This window comes from Mus caroli, chromosome 14 (assembly GCF_900094665.2).
Source record: "Mus caroli chromosome 14, CAROLI_EIJ_v1.1, whole genome shotgun sequence".
Classification (NCBI taxonomy): Eukaryota; Metazoa; Chordata; class Mammalia; order Rodentia; family Muridae; genus Mus; species Mus caroli.
Genome location: NC_034583.1, coordinates 24,989,060 through 25,008,718, shown reverse-complemented (window position 1 = coordinate 25,008,718; position 19,659 = coordinate 24,989,060). Strand labels below are relative to the sequence as shown.

Sequence of the window (19,659 nt, the reverse complement as noted above, 5' to 3'; positions counted from 1 at the left end):
GGTGGTTGTGAGCCACCATGTGGTTGCTGGGATTTGAACTCTGGACCTTTGGAAGAGCAGTCGGGTGCTCTTACCCACTGAGCCATCTCACCAGCCCACCTCCCAGCTTTGACCAAAAGTTAACTTTGTATGCCCAGAAGCTTGGAATCAAAAAATAAATCAATAAAACCCACTTGAATATAAAAATCATCTAATTTGGAACTCTTTGAGGCGTCTGTGATTCTAGGCTTATCAGGGATGGAAAGAAATCTGTCCAAGTAGATTGGATGAGCAGAGTCATGGTGGAGTGTGAGATTTGTCCATTGTGTAACAGACAGCTTGTGCTGTGGATGTGAGGAAGACAGTTTGGGAAGCATGTGAGATGCAGGAGTAGTGAAGCACACAGGCTGCCAGGACAGACACATGTTAAATATCAAGTCATGAGAGCCAGCAGTTGCAGGTAGGACAGCGTTGTGACAGAGATAATCAGAGCCTGTCACAGAAGTATGTAACGCAGTGGTTCTCAACCTTCCCAATGCTGCGACCCTTTAATACAGTTCCTCAAGTTGTGGTGACCCCTGACCATAAAATTATTTTCATTGCTATTTCATAACTATAATTTTTCTACTGTTATGAATTATAATGTAAATATCGGATATGCAGGATATCTGATATGAAACCCCTGTGAAAGGGTCCTTGGACCCCAAAGACGTGGGTGGAGACCCACAGGTTGAGAACTGCTGATATAATGGGCAGCATGAAATGGCCTCGAGAAGCTGATTCTTTGTTGGGACTGTAAATAATCCAGGGCTCCGAAGCACGTGCATGAGCTAACCAGGTAGCAGGCGCAAGATGGAAGAAAATAATTCCAGGATCAGAAAGTGAAGCCCTCAGGGTAGAGCCTTGTACGCTGACGAAGAGGAAAGGCCATGCGGGATGGATAATCCAACATGAGTATTCTTGGAAACTTGAAAGCCACTGAGGGTACTAAACAAGAGACTGACATATGTGACTTTATTTCTAGAGGCTGGGTAGAGGGTAGGACTATCTCCTGTCTCCTGCAGTAGCCCACAAGAACCATGATAGGACCTGGTGTCAGGGAGTAGCATGGAGATAGATAGTAGCAAATGGGCTCAAGAGATCTTTAAAATGAGTCTCAGGGGTTGAGGCTCTAGAGCAACGGGTAAGGAGGATCTGAGTTCAAGTCCCTAGGCCCCACGTGACTGTAATTCCAGTGTACCTACAGTAAGATGGGAGGTAGAGATAAAATCCCAAGAAATTCCCAGGACAGCCAGTCTGGTACACACAGTACAAGTGGCAAACAAGAGACCCAACCCTTCAAACAAAGTGAGAGGAAGAAGTGATTCCTGGGATTGCCCTCTGATTGCCACATGGGCTCTGTGGCAAGCACACACCTGCACACACACACACATCTCAGGCCTAAGAAATGGAGAAAATGGGGGACTCTGGAAGAAGAAGAGAGGGGAGTTGCTTGTGTTTCTGAAGTTAGTGGAATTCCCAGAGACAGCACCTAGATGCTTTCAAAACACATGTGAGTTTGGAGGGAGAGAGCCACAGGTTTGGAGCTGGCTGGTAGGTGGCTAGAGCTTTGGGTTGGGGTCAGACATGCATCTGGGCCTGGATACAGTCTGGGATATAGATGACCCGTTCAGCATGTCCAGTTATTCGAGGGTCTCGAGGGGACCTTCTCCTAAGAACCAAATGGGGGGATAGAGAGAGACGAGAACCTTCTGAGAATAACGACACGGAAACATTCTGAGTGGCATCAAGGTCCCAATGTATTAGCCAGGCCCAAGGTTTAAATGCACAAGCAAAAGGGGAAGTGCCTTTCAGCAGGAAGGATGAAGCAGTAGAATTGCACATGCAAAAGGGAAAGTACAGGTACTTAACAGTGGGAGGGGTGGGGCAATAGAATTGCACATTCTTTAGGCAGTTACATGGGGAAGCAGGAACTTGGTGGTATCAGGGTGTGGTCAGGACATCTGGCATTGACTTAGGGCTGGAACATCCTGTGGTTGTTCTCGGAAGTGGCCCGCTTTTGACCCCCTTTTCTTCTGGGGGGAGAGGCCCAATTCAGAGATCAGGACAATTGTGTTGTGTTAATGGCTCCCAACATATAGATGCTCAGATGTGAACAAAGTCACAGTTACCAGGCTTCAGGGGTCATACCCTGTGTCCCAGTGAGCCAAGTTCAGTTATCCATCCCCAATAAGCCAATCCAAGGAACCACATTAATAGTGGAAAGCAGAAAAGGGAGTTTTATCCAATGTTGCACATTGGGAAAGGGAACAAAGATACCCGGCAACTTCCCCAACTCGGTCTTAGAGTGTCCTGGCATGAGGATAGTTTCAACAGAAAGCAAGAGATGTGTATGGCTGAACAGTGTGGCCAGGCGTGGTCCCAGCCCTCCATGGCTTCAGCCCCAAGTCTCTTCTGCAAGACCGTCTGATAAGTCATAAAATCTTTCTCCAGGAGACAAGTTCCTCCTCAGGGTGGCCCCAGGCCTTCAGCCATTTCCTCTTCCCACATAAGATGCCTGAAAAAAACTTGAGGTCCATTCTTTTGATAGTCTGATAGCCAAAGAGGGGAGCAGGTGCCTCGTTAGAATTTATTTATCCCTCCCAGGCAGGTGGGTTATGTCTATGTCCATGTTACAGAGCAAGGAGAGAACCCTTATCTAAAAGCAGAAGAAACACTACAGAAAGGAAGGGAAGGCAAAAAGTGGACCCGAGCAGGACAAGGAGCCAAGGGAACTGGCAGGAAGTCAGCAGTCTTAAGTGTAGCCAGAAATTCAGTCAGACCAGCAGTCCCAGACCCTTGGAAGATTCATCCAGGAGCAACAAACAAAAGCCAACAGCAAAGCCTGTGAGATAAGGTTCTCCTCGGGAGACAGGAAGCGTGTAGGGAAACAACTACTTTGAAAGGTTGGGATCCCGTGGAGAAATTCACCCCACCCCAGGTACATGTTCACTATGTCCCCCATGCACGCATCAGCTCCTATTCTCACATGGCTCAGCCCTGCACAGTATGTCCTGTCACCCCAATAATGTGCCAGAGGACTCATGAGCCTAGATGGGCTTCTTTCAAACGGCTCCTAGGAATGAACAAGGTGCTGCCATGGTGGCCAGTGGAGACCATCCCAGCAGCCAGGACAATGAGCCTATGAGGCAGGTGAGTCGGGAGAGGTCTGAGCACAGAATGGCAGGGCCTCCACATACCGACAATAAGTGCCACCATGTCATTCTTGCCTAGGCCGTGTCTATGTACCGCAGTAGCTGGCTTGAACTACTCCCTGCTGTGCTTCAGAGGAGTTGCTGGCCATGCAATGAATTTTATTTAGTGATGTAAACTAGTCAATCCAATCTTTTCAGATGCTCTTGGGGCCTAAAGTCAAGTCCCTTTGTCACCAAACTCCCTATCATCTTGCTCTTTCAACCATTTGCATGTGTGCATGCCTTGGTTTGCTTGGGTTAGGGTCTAAATCATGATACTCAGTTGAAAGTGTTGCCACATCCGTGTTGGTGTGCGCAGCATGCAAACATATAATATCCTCTTTCCAGGTTCAAAGAACCTTCTAGCTTGTGAAAGAATCAATCATCAATTTGTAGAACATATGGATCCTGATATCTGATCTGTCACAGCACAGTGTGCTCTGGGAAAAGCAACGGCAGCATGCGGTGGGAACAGGAAAGAGACCCATCAAAGCCAGCTGGGGAGTCGAGATGGGCCTCGCCGTATGGCAGTACACACAAAGTGCCTCTCTGATTCTCTAAAGAAATATGCTCCCCAAATTTGAGTTATTATGATTATTAATATTATTAATAAACTAGCTTAGGCTAGATTAATATCCAGGAGCTACAGTCTGGAGAAGGTCTGGAGGAAGCCCCAAGGGTCTGCCTTTAAGCTTTGCACAGTGGCTTTATTTTAATTAGTTTACCTTCATCCTGAGCGCTCTGGAAACCCTCCTGGGCAGCTTTGGGGTTCTTTTAGCTGTCAGAATAGATACTCACACCTCCTGCCAACAATAAATCGAACACTCCAGCTGTCTGCTGAGTGGACTTGAATTGGCTGTTCTATGTCCCTTTACTGCAAAAACTAAGTTACCAACTTAGTTGGGAAAGGACCTTTGCCCAGATTTTACTAGGAAAGAAGAGGTTCAGAACTGGTTCACTCCTATCAGAAATCCCTCGTAGGCTTACCAGGAGTTCATAGAGATTACTTAGACCACCAGCAAGTTCATGGATTTTGGGAAGAATATACATTAACTTTATATTGTTATTTTTTTTTTACCAAAAAGTATCTATATTTAGATTTCAATGCATTTTAATGTAAATATAAAGGATTGTCAGCCAACTACCTTATAAGCTGTACTATTGACACTTGAAGACAGTTTTTCTATTAAGGTTCTGCCTCTTGTTTCACCGAAAACATATTTTCCTCTTCATTCTAGATGGGCAGTGATGACAGCAAATCTCAGCACGCAAATATGTTTGAAAAACACAGATCCTAAAAGCCAGGCCCCTGCAGCCCCACTGCCGTAACAGGTAGGTGTGTGAGTCGGCATTCCATCACCATAGCAAACACCAGAGATGATTGACTCAAGAAGAAAAAAGCCCGTTTTGGCTCATTTGAGTGTTGGTTCCATGGATTTAACACTGTAGAGAAGAATGTCATGGAGAGTAGGTAGGGAAGGTAGTGGCTCACTTCACTGCAGCCTGTTAGCAGGGTGGAGGAGGGCCACCGGCTCAGCCTACTGGCTTCCGGCTAGACCACACCTTCTCTCAGTTTTTAACATCTTCCAGTAGTTTCAAACTGGAGATTGGGGGAGGGGGATTCCAGGTCCAAATCAGAGCCCTGTGGAGCCAACTCAAAAGTCGGCATCAGGAAATACCTTCTGCAGTTTACAAATGGGCCAAAGGTACTGCTGGGGAGGGCAGGATTGCAGCCAGCGCAATGACTATCCCATTTGACTCCAGGGATCATCCAGAATTGAAGAAATCCTCTGAATAAAGCTGGTGGGCAGAAGCCATGTGGGTTTTTCCTGAGCATCAGTGAGCATCTCCCCTGTCTGTGTGGAACCACACTGAACCCAAGATCAGGTAAGGTTACGTGAAAGAACCTGAACATACACAAGAAAATGGTTCCCTGTGAGAAGGAGACTCGTGACACCTGTGTTAGTACATGCCGGTAATCCCAGCACTTGTTGGGTGCAGACAAGAGGTTCAAGGTCATTCTGGGCTATATGAGAACTGGTCTCAAAAAAAACAGAATATGGTGCTCAGAGTAGAGGCTGAAGTTCGTGGAGAGCACCCTGAGAGCTCTCCTACTGAGAACTCCCTAGCATGTGTCAGCGCCTGAGCATCTACAGGACAAACTGCAATGGATGCTTGTCCCTAGTCACGCACAGTCTGAGGAGTTCAGCAGGCACCTTGACTATTACATAAAGCTCAGGGGTATTACAATAAACAAGGTGATCCAGAAACAAAAGGACAAAATACTGCAAGATTACAAAGCAGAACTGAGGGCTGGGAGATTCGGTAGGTGGCAGAGCAAAGCCCAGCACCATAAAATTATGAAGACGTATCTCTGCAAGCTTAGTGCTGGGCAGCAGTGGCAGGAGGATGGCCAGTCGTAAGCTTACACAGCCCTCTCATCTCAAAGAAACAAATCAGAAAAAAGCAAGTAAGATAGAGAAGGTGGGAAATAGGAGAGAGATGACCAGAGAGATGGCACTTTATGGACAGAGTGTCACTTTTATAAGCTTGAACCGCGCTGGAAAGGGATAGCAATAGGATTGTTACCCCAAGTGTGTGCTCGATGTAGTTAAGACGGAAAACTTTATATCACGTCTATTTCACCAAAGCTTTTAAAGAAGAGAATGTGAAGAGTGGTTTAGCTGAGGAACAGGCAGGATAAGGGGAGAGCCAGGGATCATGGGATCACTCAGAAAGAATGGAAGCCAGTCTCCTGATAGCAGTGTGCAGTGACGACGCTTCTGGAGCCCAGGGAGGAGCCGCTGCACCTTTGCAGGAATGAGGCAGGAGGGAGGAGCATCTTCTGGGTGGGGCTCTGAGATGAGTGGCAACCTGTGAACAGACTGCCCCGTGCGCCTAAGCTCCAGGTGCACACCGTATATATAACATGTGCACGAGGAACAAGGAAGCAATGAGACTAAGAAGGGACAGCCCAATGGAAGGTCAGAGAAGGACTCTGCAAACATAACCCACCTGAACGTTAGGCTCTGCAGAACAAAAGCAATAAGACTCCAAATGATAGACACACCACCTCAGAACTAACCCCAGCACATTTCTAAAGTCAGCATGGTTTACTACAGGCACCATTCTCCACAGGACAGCTCTGGGCCTTATTCTCATGAAAAGAATCAAAACTTTAGGGGCTGACAAGATGGCTCAGTAGGTAAAGGCATTTGTCACAAAGCCTGACTGACAGCCTGAGCTTGACGCCCTGTACTCGTGTGATTGAAGGAGAGAACAGACTCCTGAAAGCTTGACTTCTTGTGCCCACACATACATGGTGGCATCTACATGCTTACACACAAAAAAGAAGAAAGAAGAAGAAGAAATAAATAATTAAAACTTTGCTTTCCATTCTGTTTTGTTCCTAGGAATTTGATTTTTTTAGATTCCTCACATAAATGGTATCCCATCACTTATTCATTCTTCTGTGCCTGGTTTCTCACACTTAGCACAATGTCCTCTAGCTTCAGCTCTGTGGTCACTAACATCAGGCCTTCCTTTGTTTTTAAGCATGCACAATGTTCTAATGTGTGTGTGTGCCATGTTTCCCTATTCATTCACGTGTCCGTGAATATTTAGGCTGCTTCCATGTTTAGTCTGTTGATAATAGTGTTGCCCAGAGAGAGCCGTGTCTCTGTAGGCCCTGGCTGCATCACACTGGCTATACACACTTGGCTGTATTGAGGAACTCTTTCACTGTAATGATTATGATGCTTATAAAGACTAACTCACATCTTTTTTTTTTAGGTATTTTCTTTATTTACATTTCCAATAATATCCCAAAAGTCCCCCCATACCCTCCCCCCTTCTCCTCCCCACTCCCCTCCCCTCCCTCCCCCCACTTCCACTTCTTGACCCTGGTGTTCCCCTGTACTGAGGCATATAAAGTTTGCAAGACCAATGGGCCTCTCTTTCCAATGATGGCCGACTAGGCCATCTTCTGATACATATGCAGCTAGAAACACGAGCTCTGGCGGGGTGGGGGTGGGGTACTGGTTAGTTCATATTGTTGTTCCACCTATAGGATTGCAGACCCCTTTAGCTCCTTGTATACTTTCTCTAGCTCCTCCATTGGGGGCCCTGTGATCCTGCTTGTGGACGTTGTACATCGTGGTGCGCACTAGGCTCCGCACCACGATGTACAACGTCCACAAGCAGTTTGGAGGCTGATTATGGGATGGATCCCCGGGTATGGCAGTCTCTAGATGGTCCATCCTTTCGTCTCAGCTCCAAACTTTGTCTCTGTAACTCCTTCCATGGGTGTTTTGTTCCCAATTCTAAGAAGGGGCAAAGTGTCCACATTTTGGTCTTCATTCTTCTTGAGTTTCATGTGTTTTGCAGATTGTATCTTGTATCTTGGGTACTCTAAGTTTCTGGGCTAATATCCACTTATCAGTGAGTACATGTCATGTGAGTTCTTTTGTGATTGGGACTAACACATCTTAATGTACTTATTTTATTTTATGTGTATGAGGGCTTTGCCTGTATGTACATCACAGGTATGCCTGGTGCCTGCAGAGGTCAGAAGAGGTCATCAGATCCTTAGAACAGGAGTTACAGACAGTTGTGAGATGCCCTGTAGGTACTGGAAACTCAGGCTCTGTTCTCCTGTTAGAATGACTATACTCTAACCACTGAGCCATCACTCCAGCCCCTAATTTACACTTTTAATAGCCGTGGGAATTGGCTTTCTTTCCCTTCATCACTTTATTTTTCATGTTATTTCTTTTCTGGGCTGTGTGTATAGATATACACGTGCCATGATTTTGAGTAGGGGGGTCAGAGGCTAGCTAGTGAGAGATGGTTCTCTTCTTTCACCGTGTGGGTCCTGGGACTAAGCTCAGGTCAGCAGCCTTGCCAGTATGAACTTTACCACCTGCGCTGTCTCCCCACACACCTCTTTGCGTCATTGTTGGCTGGTTTTTTAGTAGTTAACCTAACACAAGCCCCCATCCTCACTATGATTTTAACTTATGCTTCCCAGATAATTAGTGCCGCTGAGCAGGCCTTGCTATACCTATTCACCATTAAATAGGCATTCCTTACATGCTTTAGATGTTGATTCTTTACAGGATACACAGTTGCCTTCTTATCCTGGTGATGATTTCCTTTGCTACATAGAAGCCTTTTAGTTTGATGTAGTCACACTCAGCCATTTTGGCCTTATCCCCTCAATCATCTTTCCTCTCAAGGCCTTGAACTGCTTAGATGGTATTCACTGAATGACACAAGATAATCTGCTTTGCCTGAAGTCTACTTTTTTAAGGCTAATCACATCCAAGAAATACTGTCATGACAATGAACTACTAACCAGAAATAGTGCACTTGAAGTTGACACATGAAGTTCACTACAGATACACACAGTTATCCATTTAAGACTGACAGTTGTGTAGATTAATTAAGCTGGGTATCCTATTCATACCACGTACCTCTTCCATTTACAGAGAGAAAAAAGAACATCCAGTTGCCATTGTAACTAACTGGTCATCTCAAAGCCCCACCTTGGGACAGGTGGGTTTCTCTTAACCCTCACCAGCATCTCACGGAGCTGCACCTAACAGCTGACAGACACGTCTAAACAGAAGCTGACGGAGACAGTCCTACGGAAGCTGACAGACGATGCAAGGAAACAAAAAATGCACAGACGGGTTCAGTGATACCTCCAGCATCGGCAGTGTGCTGGATGAAGCAGACAGGGAAGTGAGCAACCTCACAGACAGGGCATTCCGGAGTCTGTGCATCTCGGAGGACACATCCTTCCATGACTCTGACCTGGCCCTGTCCCCAGATGTCACCAGCCAGGTGTCAGGGACTTTTCACCAGGAAACAGTGGGCCATGCCAACAGGAAAAGTGGGATTTGGAGCCAGCTTCCATCTCAAGGCACAGAGCATTCTGGCTGGGCAGCCACCTTCCAACAGCAACCCAAGTACGTTCAGGGGGAAGAAAAGTACCCCAAAAACAGTCCTCTGCCAACCCCAGTCCAGAGGAGACTGGAGGTGCCCATTTCAGGCCTGAGGAGCAGCAGCAAGCCCATCTCCAAAGTCTCATCACTTATTAGATCCTTTGACAGGACAGAGACTCAATCTTGTGACAGCCGGCCTCCTCCCAGCAAGCCTCCGGCTCTCAAAAGTACCCCCAAGTTTGCACATCCCCCAGAAAGTGGTGTCAACTTCTGCTTTGATTCGGCCTTTCTGACTGTCAGGAGGGTGCCTGCTGAAGTCTCCAACACCCATCAGGGCAGCCACCAGCCTGGCAGGGCTCCTGGAGAACAAGAGTCTCCCAAGAACCCAGAAATAGCCTCTCACAGCTCAGACAGCCTCCTCCGGACACCTGACCATGTGGCTGGCTCATTTGAGCCAAGGTATCCCTCTCCACCTCTCAAGCCAGCCACAGCTGAGCCAGGAAGAGGGAAGGAGTGGATTCCAAGGAGGACTTTTCTGCACAGTGAAAACAGTGCCTTTGAGTCGTGGAACACCCACCAACCAAAGCTCCGGGAGAGAAAGGACATTGCTGAAACCACCCCCGAAAGCAAAGCCCCCAAACATTATGAAGACATGCCTTTGCTAAAGGAGCCCTACTCTGCAGAGTCCAAAGTCTCCCCCTACCAGGGCCAAGCTAACTGTGCCCAGGAAGAGAACAGGTCACCGTCAGGGATCCAATCCACATCTGGAGCCTGGGGTGCCAGGGATCCAGGATCCCAGCTATTCCCTGTAGAGGGAAATGCTTCACAGATTGACCCTCAGATGAAGCGGAGTCAGGCCCCATGGAGGAAGCCAAAGACTGGCAAAGGAGGGACAGATGGTCCACCTGATGCTTTGGAAGACAAGAAACAGCCCAATAGGAGAGGTCTACCTCTGTATTCAAAGCTTAACCCTCAGGGTCAACTTCCAGAAAACGGTGTTCTAGACATGCCAGAAGAGTCCAGTGACCATTACAATCCCCCCTTTAACATCAGCAAACTCCTCACCCCAATTATATCTACAAAGCATGTCCTGGAAACTTCAGACACCCAACCAGTGGAAATAAGCCCATCCCCTCCAGGACAGCTAAATGGATACCAGGAGAAGGAGTCCAGTGAGGCTCAGTCTCGGGATAGCTACAAATCCAAAGCACCCAGCCTGCTGTTCAACCTAAAAGATGTTCGGAAACGTGTCAAGAGTACATACAGTCCCTTGCCTCTCTTAAAAGGCTTTGATGAGAAAACCAGAGGTAAACTTGATAGCAAGCAAGAACCTCTGAGCAATGGGGTCACCCTTCCCAATGGGCTTGAAGAAAACCCTCCCACAGAGCTCTTGCCAGATAATGTCCCTGGTGTTTTGCACAGCAGTACGCAGAAGGATCCTGCTATCAACTCTAGCGAATCCTTTGCAGACAGCCACCCGACCCTCAGTTCACCTTCAGCTAGCTCCCAAACCCACTTCTGTGTCAATGGAGAAGCTGAAGAAAGCAGTAATGAGAAGGAAGAAGCCAACGGAGAGTCAGAGCAGGATCCCTCCAAGGGTGGCGGGCATCCAGACTCCAGGGAAAACCTTCCCCGGAAACATCTCTCCCTGAAACTCTTCAACAGGGAGTCTGAAATGGGACCGGCTATGGCGGAAATGAAGCCCCACCAGCTAGAGAATGGGCTCTCGAGATCCGTCTCCCAGGAGACAGAGACTGAGCGAGAAACGGGGTTCCAGAGTCTACCCTTGAACCAGAAGTTCTCCCCAGGACCCCTTTCCCCTGAGGAAGAGGATGTGTTTTACAGCGACAGCCAGTCTGATTTCACTCCATGCCGCCAAACAAAGGCTAAATTCAGCACCAGCTCTTCAGACCAATCCTTTGCTTCTTTTGAAGATCAGCAGAAGGTGTGGTTTACAGAAGGCCCCCGGGAAGACAGGAAGAGTCATGTGAGTGCAGGTGACAAGCAGAAGGACGAGAAGGAGACGTTGGTGGAGAAAGAAGAGTCACAGCAATGTGCCTCACGTAATGAACACAGAGGTGTGGATGAGCACAGACAGGAGGAAATACAAAGAAAAGCACAAGGTGTTTCAGGAGGAAGACCCAGGAAAGCATCCACGGAGGACGTCAGTGACAGAGGCTCGTGGATGGGGGCTGATAAGGACACAGCTCATACACACGCCAAGGACCCAACCCCCTTGCCAGCCTCTACCAACAAGCACAGACTGTTCCCAATTAAAGACAACACACTCAGGGCCACCCCAGTGATAAGGCCTATTATTCTGCCTCTCCTGAGGACAGTCTCCTCAGAGGACTCACTGAGCAGTGGACACAAAGAGAATGAATTGCCAAAGCAACTGTGGGGCGAAGATGCTGGTGGTCTTAGTGCTTCAGAAAGCCAAGAAATGCCTAACACCCCACTCTCCAATAACGTGCCGGGCACACAGCTCAGGTGTGTGGTGTGTGAGGACGTGCAGGAGGACCCAGTACACACCGCAGCCCAGGATGAGACTTCTCAGCAAACCCGGAAGGGGAGTTTCTCTTTTCTACCACTGGTGGAAGAGGGGAACAGCATGAAACCATCCCCAGATACGGCAGAAGAAGGGCTAGCACAGGAGAAAAGCAGATCAGCAGACTCGGGGAAACTGGGGGTTCCACAGCGTATCCCCACGATCGCTTTACCCCCGGATGACTTAGAAGACTCGCCCCCGTCGCTGCCACAACATACCTATTGGGAAGAACAAGGTTTCAAAGGCCACTTTTTGTCTGCACCGAGAGCAGGACCGTTTGGAAGAAGGTTGGTCCCCAGTGAGGCAGAGACTTCCCCCAACCCCAGCTCTCTAGGAGAGAGCAGCACGTGCTCTCCCGCAGCCAGCAGTATTTGGGAAGAGGCTTCCCAGGCCGCTGGGGAACACTGGCAGCGCCAAGAGCCTCCTGGCCCCAGCCCCTGGGCCAGCCCGGGTCCTACGGGGCTAACTCGGAGGGAGGACATGACCCATGGCCTCCCATGGGAAGCTGAAGGTTCGGATCCCTCAGATTTCAGGACCCTCTCTCCGAGACGCATTTTGCTAGCTGATGCTGCTGAGAAACCTGAGCCCCCTGCTCTGCTGGAGAAGGCGGCAGGCAAGCCCCCTGCAGTCCCGCCCAAGACCGAGAAGGCCCTGCGCAGGGCGAAGAAGCTGGCAAGCAAGAGGAGGAAGAGTGATCAGTTGCTGGAGAAGCATACCGAGGCCTGGGAGGGCAAGTCCTTCACAGAGGACATTCAGGGGACAGAGCGAAGGCCTGTGTCTCCTGGAAAGGGGCCTCGGCCCAGGTTCCCTGCCATTCGCTCCCTGCCCCCGCCCACGCACCGCCACTCAGTGTCCTGTGGCTGGGAGCCCACAGGGAGGCGGCCTTGGGGACCCCAGTCCCTCATGCCTCTTCCCCCTTACCCCGCCACCCAGAAGGTGCTCCAGGATCCCCAGTCAGGACAATACTTCGTCTTCGATGTGCCTCTCCAAGTGAAAATCAAGACTTTCTATGACCCTGAGACGGGCAAGTATGTCAAGGTCTCTGTCCCATCCTCGGAGGAGGCCTCCTCAGAGCCACCTCTGCAGGATGCTCTGGCTGCTCCCTACCTACTGTACCCTGGCTTCCGACCAGTGCCTGTGACTTCCGTGATGCCCCTGCGCTGCTCCTCTCAGCTTGCAGCCCCCACCTTTCTCAGGCAGGGTTCTGGCCACAGGCCCCAGAGTTCCCAGGGCGCTCGACTGCAGCCTCCCCATGAACGACTGGGCGAGTCTACCCAGCATGCCTCTGCCCAGTGCCCCCGTGGGCCTTCCCATAGTCCAGAGGAAGAGAGTGCAGAAGCTCCAAGCCTAAGTATCATCTCCACAGATGACCTAGAGGACTTTGCCACCGAGGGTGTTTCTTGAGAATTGCAGCAGACTGCCCTCCCCCACTCTCACAAACAAGAAAGGCTTACAGTCACAGACCCTCTCCAACAGTGTCTCTATCTATCTATCTATCTATCTATCTATCTATCTATCTATCTATCTATCTATCTATCTATCATCTATCCAGACACACACACACACACACACACACACACACACACACACATTTCAACTCATACTTAGCCATTTGAGATCCCTATAGTCCAAAAAGAACTGGGGACCCCTGTGGGCTCCTTAAGGCCAAGATTCACTCCCCTCTTCCCAGTCATCTCAATGCTTCTCTGATCCTGCAGTGGGGGCCCGGGGGGGGGGTGGACATGGCAAGGGACATCCATCAGTCATCCTAAGATTCTCCTTCTCAAGGGTTGGCCTCCTCAAAGAAGCTCCCAGAAATGCTGAACCCTGCAGCAAGGTGGGAAGTATCCCACCACACCCAAACTGGGGTCAAGCATAGCACATAGCCGCAGAGTTTTAGGTCCTCTCAGGTGGCACTGGCTAAGAACAGACCCAAGGCAATCTTGCAGAAGTGATCACTTGCTGGAGAGGGTTTTCCTTGTAGTGGGAACTTTGTCTCCAAAGAAGATCTTCTGATAAAGCCAAAGTTAACATTTAAAATGTGAAACAAGTTTGCCAGTGTGGTCCTGTCCCTGGACTCTTGTCTTTCTTCTGTGTGGGTTCTCAACTAGAAGGTAAAAAGGGTCATGAACCCTGCAGCCCCCCTCCCCCAGAGCTGCCAAGACCCTCTTCCTCCTTCAACCCCAACCCTGTACTTTCTCAGTCCAGGTCTGTAGCTCCTGCAGGGGATACAGATGATGGTCTCAGCCCAGCAAATGAGATGAACTGAGGAAACCAAGCCAGACATTACTGACTGGTTCCTGTGTCCTCCTCTCAAATGGGAAGACGGGTGGAACCAGATACAAACGACCACCCTCCTGCAGTTCACAGGATTGCCATCCACACTGGAAATGGGAAGTTTGAGCATAGGTTACCATGTCTAAAAAAACAGGATTTGAAGCAATATTCTGAGTCAGGATTTGAGTTCAGGATTTTATATCTAATTATTTTCCTAGCAAGTGAAGTCACTCCTAAATTTCATGATGGAAATACCCCCAAAGGCTCCCACTTACCCATGCCTTTCAATTTGGCTACACTTGTCAGACCAGAACTCCTGGTCAGAAGTTCAAATCACTTGCCCCACAAATATGGCTCCCCCAAGACAATAACAAGAGATAAGACAGATGTGCTTGGGTGATGTCACCAAGTCACCTCCAGGGTCCTCTCTGCTACATTATCATCTGACTAGGATATTTTTAAAAAATCTCATTTTGAAAGTCTCAAGTCCCCTAGAAAAGAAATACCTAACCAAAGAGTCTGGGGCTCAACACTCACTATTGTTAGGGGGGAAATGATTGGAACAATTTGGGGAAAGCCGTCTTGGAGGCAGTATTAACAGAGCTATAAACAGACGCCAAAAGCTCATCAGAAGGGTGTTTGGAGGTCAGGGTTAACGCCCCTTGGATTTAGTAGAGGAGGGGGGCTCAGGCAGACGATGGGGTCTACTCACATTGGGAAGAAGGTCATGTCATGGAGTCCTGGAGCCCAGCAAGCCCGTCCTCACTCACAGCAAATCATCCGTGGTTCTGCATTCAGAGGGTAGCTTGAGGAATAAAAGGTAAGTCTCCACCAGCTCACTGGCCAGTGATCTCTTTCAGCCTCTCCCTGTCAAGGGGAGGTGACAACGCTCACTTATCCTCTGTTTCTTCCTTTCCTTTCCTTTCCTTTCCTTTCCTTTCCTTTCCTTTCCTTTCCTTTCCTTTCCTTTCCTTTCCTTTCCTTTCCTTTCCTTTCCTTCCCNCCTTTCCTTTCCTTTCCTTTCCTTTCCTTTCCTTTCCTTTCCTTTCCTTTCCTTTCCTTTCCTTTCCTTTCCTTTCCTTTCCTTCCCTTCCCTTCCCTTCCCTTCCCTTTCCTTTCCTTCCCTTCCCTTCCCTTCCCTTCCCTTCCCTTCCTTTTCCCTTCTTTTTTTCCTTCCCTTCCCTTCCCTTCCTTTTCCCTTCCTATTCTCTTCCCTTCCCTTTCCTTCCCTTCCCTTTCCTTTCCTTTCTTTCTTTTCTTTCCTTCTTTCTTCCATCCTTCTTTCTTTCCTTTTTCTTTCTTTCTTTCTTTCTTTCTTTCTTTCTTTCTTTCTTTCTTTCTTTCTTTCTGCCTGCCTGCCTGCCTGTCTGACTGTCTCTCTTTCCTTCCTCTATCCCTCCTTTTCTCCTGCCTTCTTTCCTTCCTTTTTCCCTCTCTTACTCCTTCTTTTTTACAAATCTTTGCACTATGATAGACACTTCAATTGGACACCAAAATTGTCATGGTAAAATTTGGTCTCTGCACACTTGGCGTTCCAGTATAACAGACAAAGAAGACAATTAACATCCCGTATGTTCAGGAATTTAGGGGTAGCTCTGAGGAGCACCTAACTCAGCACAGAAGGAAAGGGGCCTTCCTTGGGCAGATGGCATCTGAGCCAAGTCAAGACATCCAAGGTATGCATGGGCCCATGAAGACAGAAGGCATCTCCCAGGGTTTATTTATCAAAGATGACATTGATCAAATACCAAGAGATTTGCCATACCATATCAAAATACATTGACTTAGCTAATTATTCATTATTATCTCTAATCAGAGTGAGAACTGAAATTATAGCCTCAGGAGATAAACTTATTGATATATCCTTCAGCATTTGAACTGATATTTTACTCATTTGGTTGTCCCCACTGCTGCCCCCAAATCCCTCCTTTTGCCACTATATTGAATAAGAAAATAGTGAGAAATATGAATGGGTGTAGTTTGTAGAGACTGTGGATGTTGCCTACAACTCCTGTGTAGAAGGCTGGCCATTTTTCTATTAGCTGGAGCTCCTTTGTCTCATGGGAGGTGCACTCAAACGTTCTGGAACTCTTAAGCTAGAATGACCAAGAGCTTACATAGTGTATTGTGTTCTCCCCGCGGAGACAGACCTCAGCCCCCCTAGAGGTGCCTCTGTTGGCCTTTACTCCAATGGAAACAGTCTCACAGGGAAGGCCTGTGCCAAGGGCTTGAACCTCTCTCATCTTTAGGTGGACATCCTATCACCTAATTGGCACTGCAATAAATGCAGTCCCCCTCCTTGTCAGCACTCTCCCACCAGAGAGCTGACTTGAACCCTAGAATTCCAGTGTGCATCATGCCTTGCCTAGGTGGCAATGGATTACTTGCACAGTGAGTTCTGAGAAGCTGAGCCTGGACAGAGTCGAGGTGGGGCCCTGCCTTCCAGTCTGCTGCATTTTCTGGTACACAGAAGGGCAGCTTACCATCCTCCTACTTGGTGTTAGAGTGAGTGGCAGTAAGGCTGGTTTACATGCTGTGGGAGAGCATCATCTCCAGCAGCCTGAGCTGCCTCCACTTACCATGGGCAGCTGGGATTGTTGGCTCCTGTGGCTGGAACAAACAACAGAACCCAAGAACCTCTCTTTCCTAGGACAAGGTATCAGGATCCAGGTATCATAACAGCTTTCCATAACCCAAGCTATGTGTAAGGGATACAAAGCTGAAGTCTAAACAGAGTGGACTTATGCAAATAAAGTGGGGATCATCTGCATATAAAAGAGGAGATCGCAAGGAAAATCTGAATTGCTTATGTGTAAAAGGTATACCAGCCCAGACAGTACCATGAAGTTAGGCACAACTGTTATGTAGTAGGTCCTTAACAACATGCAGGTATAAAGCCAAGCTGAGCAGACAATTCTGGTCCACACCACAAGAGCTTGTCACCATTAAACTCCGTTTAGGCTTCCTCAGTGTCTTATCTCCAGAGCTCTCACAGTAGAGTGCCCCCCCTTTGTTCTTCCAGGTATCTTGAGGCACTGTTAGGATGGAGGTCTTTCCTTCCCAGGATTCTGATCAACACAAGTAGATACTTGAAGAAAGAATTCTGCTGACCTTCATGTCCAAGCAGGGGGGTGTATTATTCTGTTTTCCTGAGGCTTTAAGAAAAGCCTGAGGCTGTGTGCCTTACAAAGAAAGAGTTTTATCTGGTTCAGAGGTCAGGTGGCTAGGAGGTCCAGACAGGATTGTGGTGAGAGTCCCTGACTAACAGCATGGTGGAGAAACCAGGAAAGGAACTAGAAACAGGCTATAGGCAGAAGGGGCATGGCACAAGAGACCAGAGGTGTGACCTACTTCTCTTGTTGTTATGATAAAAGCAACTTAAGGAAGGAAAGTTTTATTTTGGCTCAAAGTTTGATGTCAGGGAAGGCGTGATGGCGAGAGCCTGAGGCAGCCAGTCCTGTTGCATCTGCAGTCAGGAAGCAGAGAGAGTTGCTGGTACTCAGCTCTCAGGTTTCTTTTTTTATTCGGTCCAGGACCCAAGCGCTGCTTGAATTCGGGGTAGGTCTTCAGCTAAACCTTTCTGGAAATACCCTCATCCAGAAATGTATCCATGGTGATATAAATCCCATTAAGTCTACGGTCAAGATTAACCATCACATAAGAGAACAAGGGGTCAGATTCACTCTTCTATAACAATCCTTCTAGACAAAACTAGCATGTCCCTGCAGGACCAGCATTAAGCCCTGGTAACCTCACTGTCCCCTATCAGGCCCATCCCTTAAAGCACCCATCATTTCAATACCACAATAATGAGGACCAAACTTGAAGCACAGGAACCTCTGGGGGACAAGCCACATCAAGCATTGTTTCTCTTTTGCTAAACAATAGTATACTTTGCATTTGTTTTAGCTACTTCAGCACACTTCTCAGCTTAGGCCCACATGGCCCTGGTTTTTACCCCATTGGTCCTCATGGATCTAAGCCCTGACTCCCATCTCTCCATCTCATTCCTCCTTTGGGTGACAGCCTTTCTCTTCCCTTCAGACGATGTCTCTGGAATGGCCTGGTTGATCCCTCCCCACCTGCCTTGCTGCCTCCACGCTCACGGCTCTATTCTCCTCTGCATCTGGAAACTTTAAACCCAACCTCTTCTTTCTCATTTCTAAACCCCTGAGTCTTCCGAGTGACTCTGGTCTGGATCTCTGTGCTTTTACCAGCCCTCTGTTTCTCCATGAATAAAACTGAGAGTGTCCACAGGTCAGAGTCTCACAGGACTCCAGCTGAGGTTGATCAAGTAGAAGCCACGGCTGCTCTCACTTGCACACATCTGGCCCACTGTGTAGTTTCACCAGGAAGGAGTTGCTTCACAGGGTAACACAATCTCAATGGAACTCCACCTCACCCACAGTTACCATATTGGCATCGTCTGCCATGCTGCTTTTATAGAAGATGCATGTTTTCCTTTTGATCAATGTTCGTCATTACTAACATCAGGAAATGTAAGTCAAAACCACAAGGAAATAGTACCCCATGCCAACCATCTACACTACCACCAAGGCAGCAGAGAGAAGAGGAGGCCTTGGAAGCCTTGTGCTCCATTGTGGGGAAACAGAAATGGTGTTGGGGTTTGAGACAGGAAATCCCCCAAGGCCATCTGATGAAGGCCATTGGTTTCTAGCTTGTGGTGAAATTGAAAGGACTTTGGGATAGGAGATCTAGTTGGAAGGGTTGGATTGTTGTAAGCATTGGCCTTGAGGGGACTATTGAGGCCCAATCCTTCTCCCATCTCTCTCTCTCCTCAACCTGGTTTCCATGAGATAAGTGTTTCTCTTGTCACAAACTACTACTGCCATGATCTGTCTCACCACAGTTTTGAAAGCAATGGGAAGACACCTCTAAAGCCATGAGCTGAAATAAACATTTCTTCCCTAAGTCTTATTTCTCGCAAATATTTTGTCACAGCAACACAGAGCTGATGAATACAAATGTGTAGACTGTTAGAGCATAACAGTATGGTAATTCCTTTAACATTTTGAATATATAGTCAATTACACATGGTATAGCAAGTCCACTGTTGGCTGTCTGCACATGCATACATACATACATACATACATACATACATACATACATACATACATAATCAGGGACACTAATAGATCCTTTGGCCACTCATGTTCATTGCTGGAAAGTTCATGCTTACCTCAAGAAAGATTGGAACTCCTTGACACCTATCTGTCCCTGCAGCTCTCTAAAACACCAGCTTCCCTGAGCCCTTTTGGACTGGCTATACACTGCACATGCAGAGTTCTTGCTGAAGCGTTAAAATATGCCCCTACATATTTGGCCCCTCTACTAGAAGTGGGAAATTACCTACCACTCCCATGAGCCTCAGTAACCTCTCAGCTGCCAAAAAGACAGTCCACACTCCAAGGTCACTCTATAAAGAAGTCCACTAGCCTCTGTGGAGAAACAGCCTTGAGAGGCCTTGGACCATATACAGGAAGAGGGAAGAATCCTCCTGCCTTGCTCTAGCAACAGGCGGTGAGATTCTTCTCAAAGCACACTTAACAGAACCACTAGAGATGATGAAGTGGTGTGGTTTGAAATAATTCGTTTTTTTTTTAAGATTCATTTGTTCGTTTGTTTACTGAAAGTGTGTGTGTGTGTGCATGCC

General features: G+C 47.9%; 1 protein-coding gene across 2 annotated transcripts in view; it reads left to right on the top strand.

The window, feature by feature from the left end:
* The window catches only part of C14H10orf71 (chromosome 14 C10orf71 homolog), a 49,902-nt gene extending 36,135 nt beyond the window's left edge, over nucleotides 1-13,767 (top strand). For both annotated transcript variants that reach the window (XM_029469342.1, XM_021181238.2), the window contains exons 3-5: nucleotides 4,451-4,544; nucleotides 4,977-5,099; nucleotides 8,702-13,767. In XM_029469342.1, coding sequence (XP_029325202.1) covers nucleotides 8,877-13,112 — 4,236 coding nt within the window. In that variant the 5' untranslated portion in view covers nucleotides 4,451-4,544; nucleotides 4,977-5,099; nucleotides 8,702-8,876 and the 3' untranslated portion in view covers nucleotides 13,113-13,767. The remainder of the gene's footprint in view (nucleotides 1-4,450; nucleotides 4,545-4,976; nucleotides 5,100-8,701) is intronic.
* The last annotated feature ends 5,892 nt before the right edge of the window (nucleotides 13,768-19,659 follow it).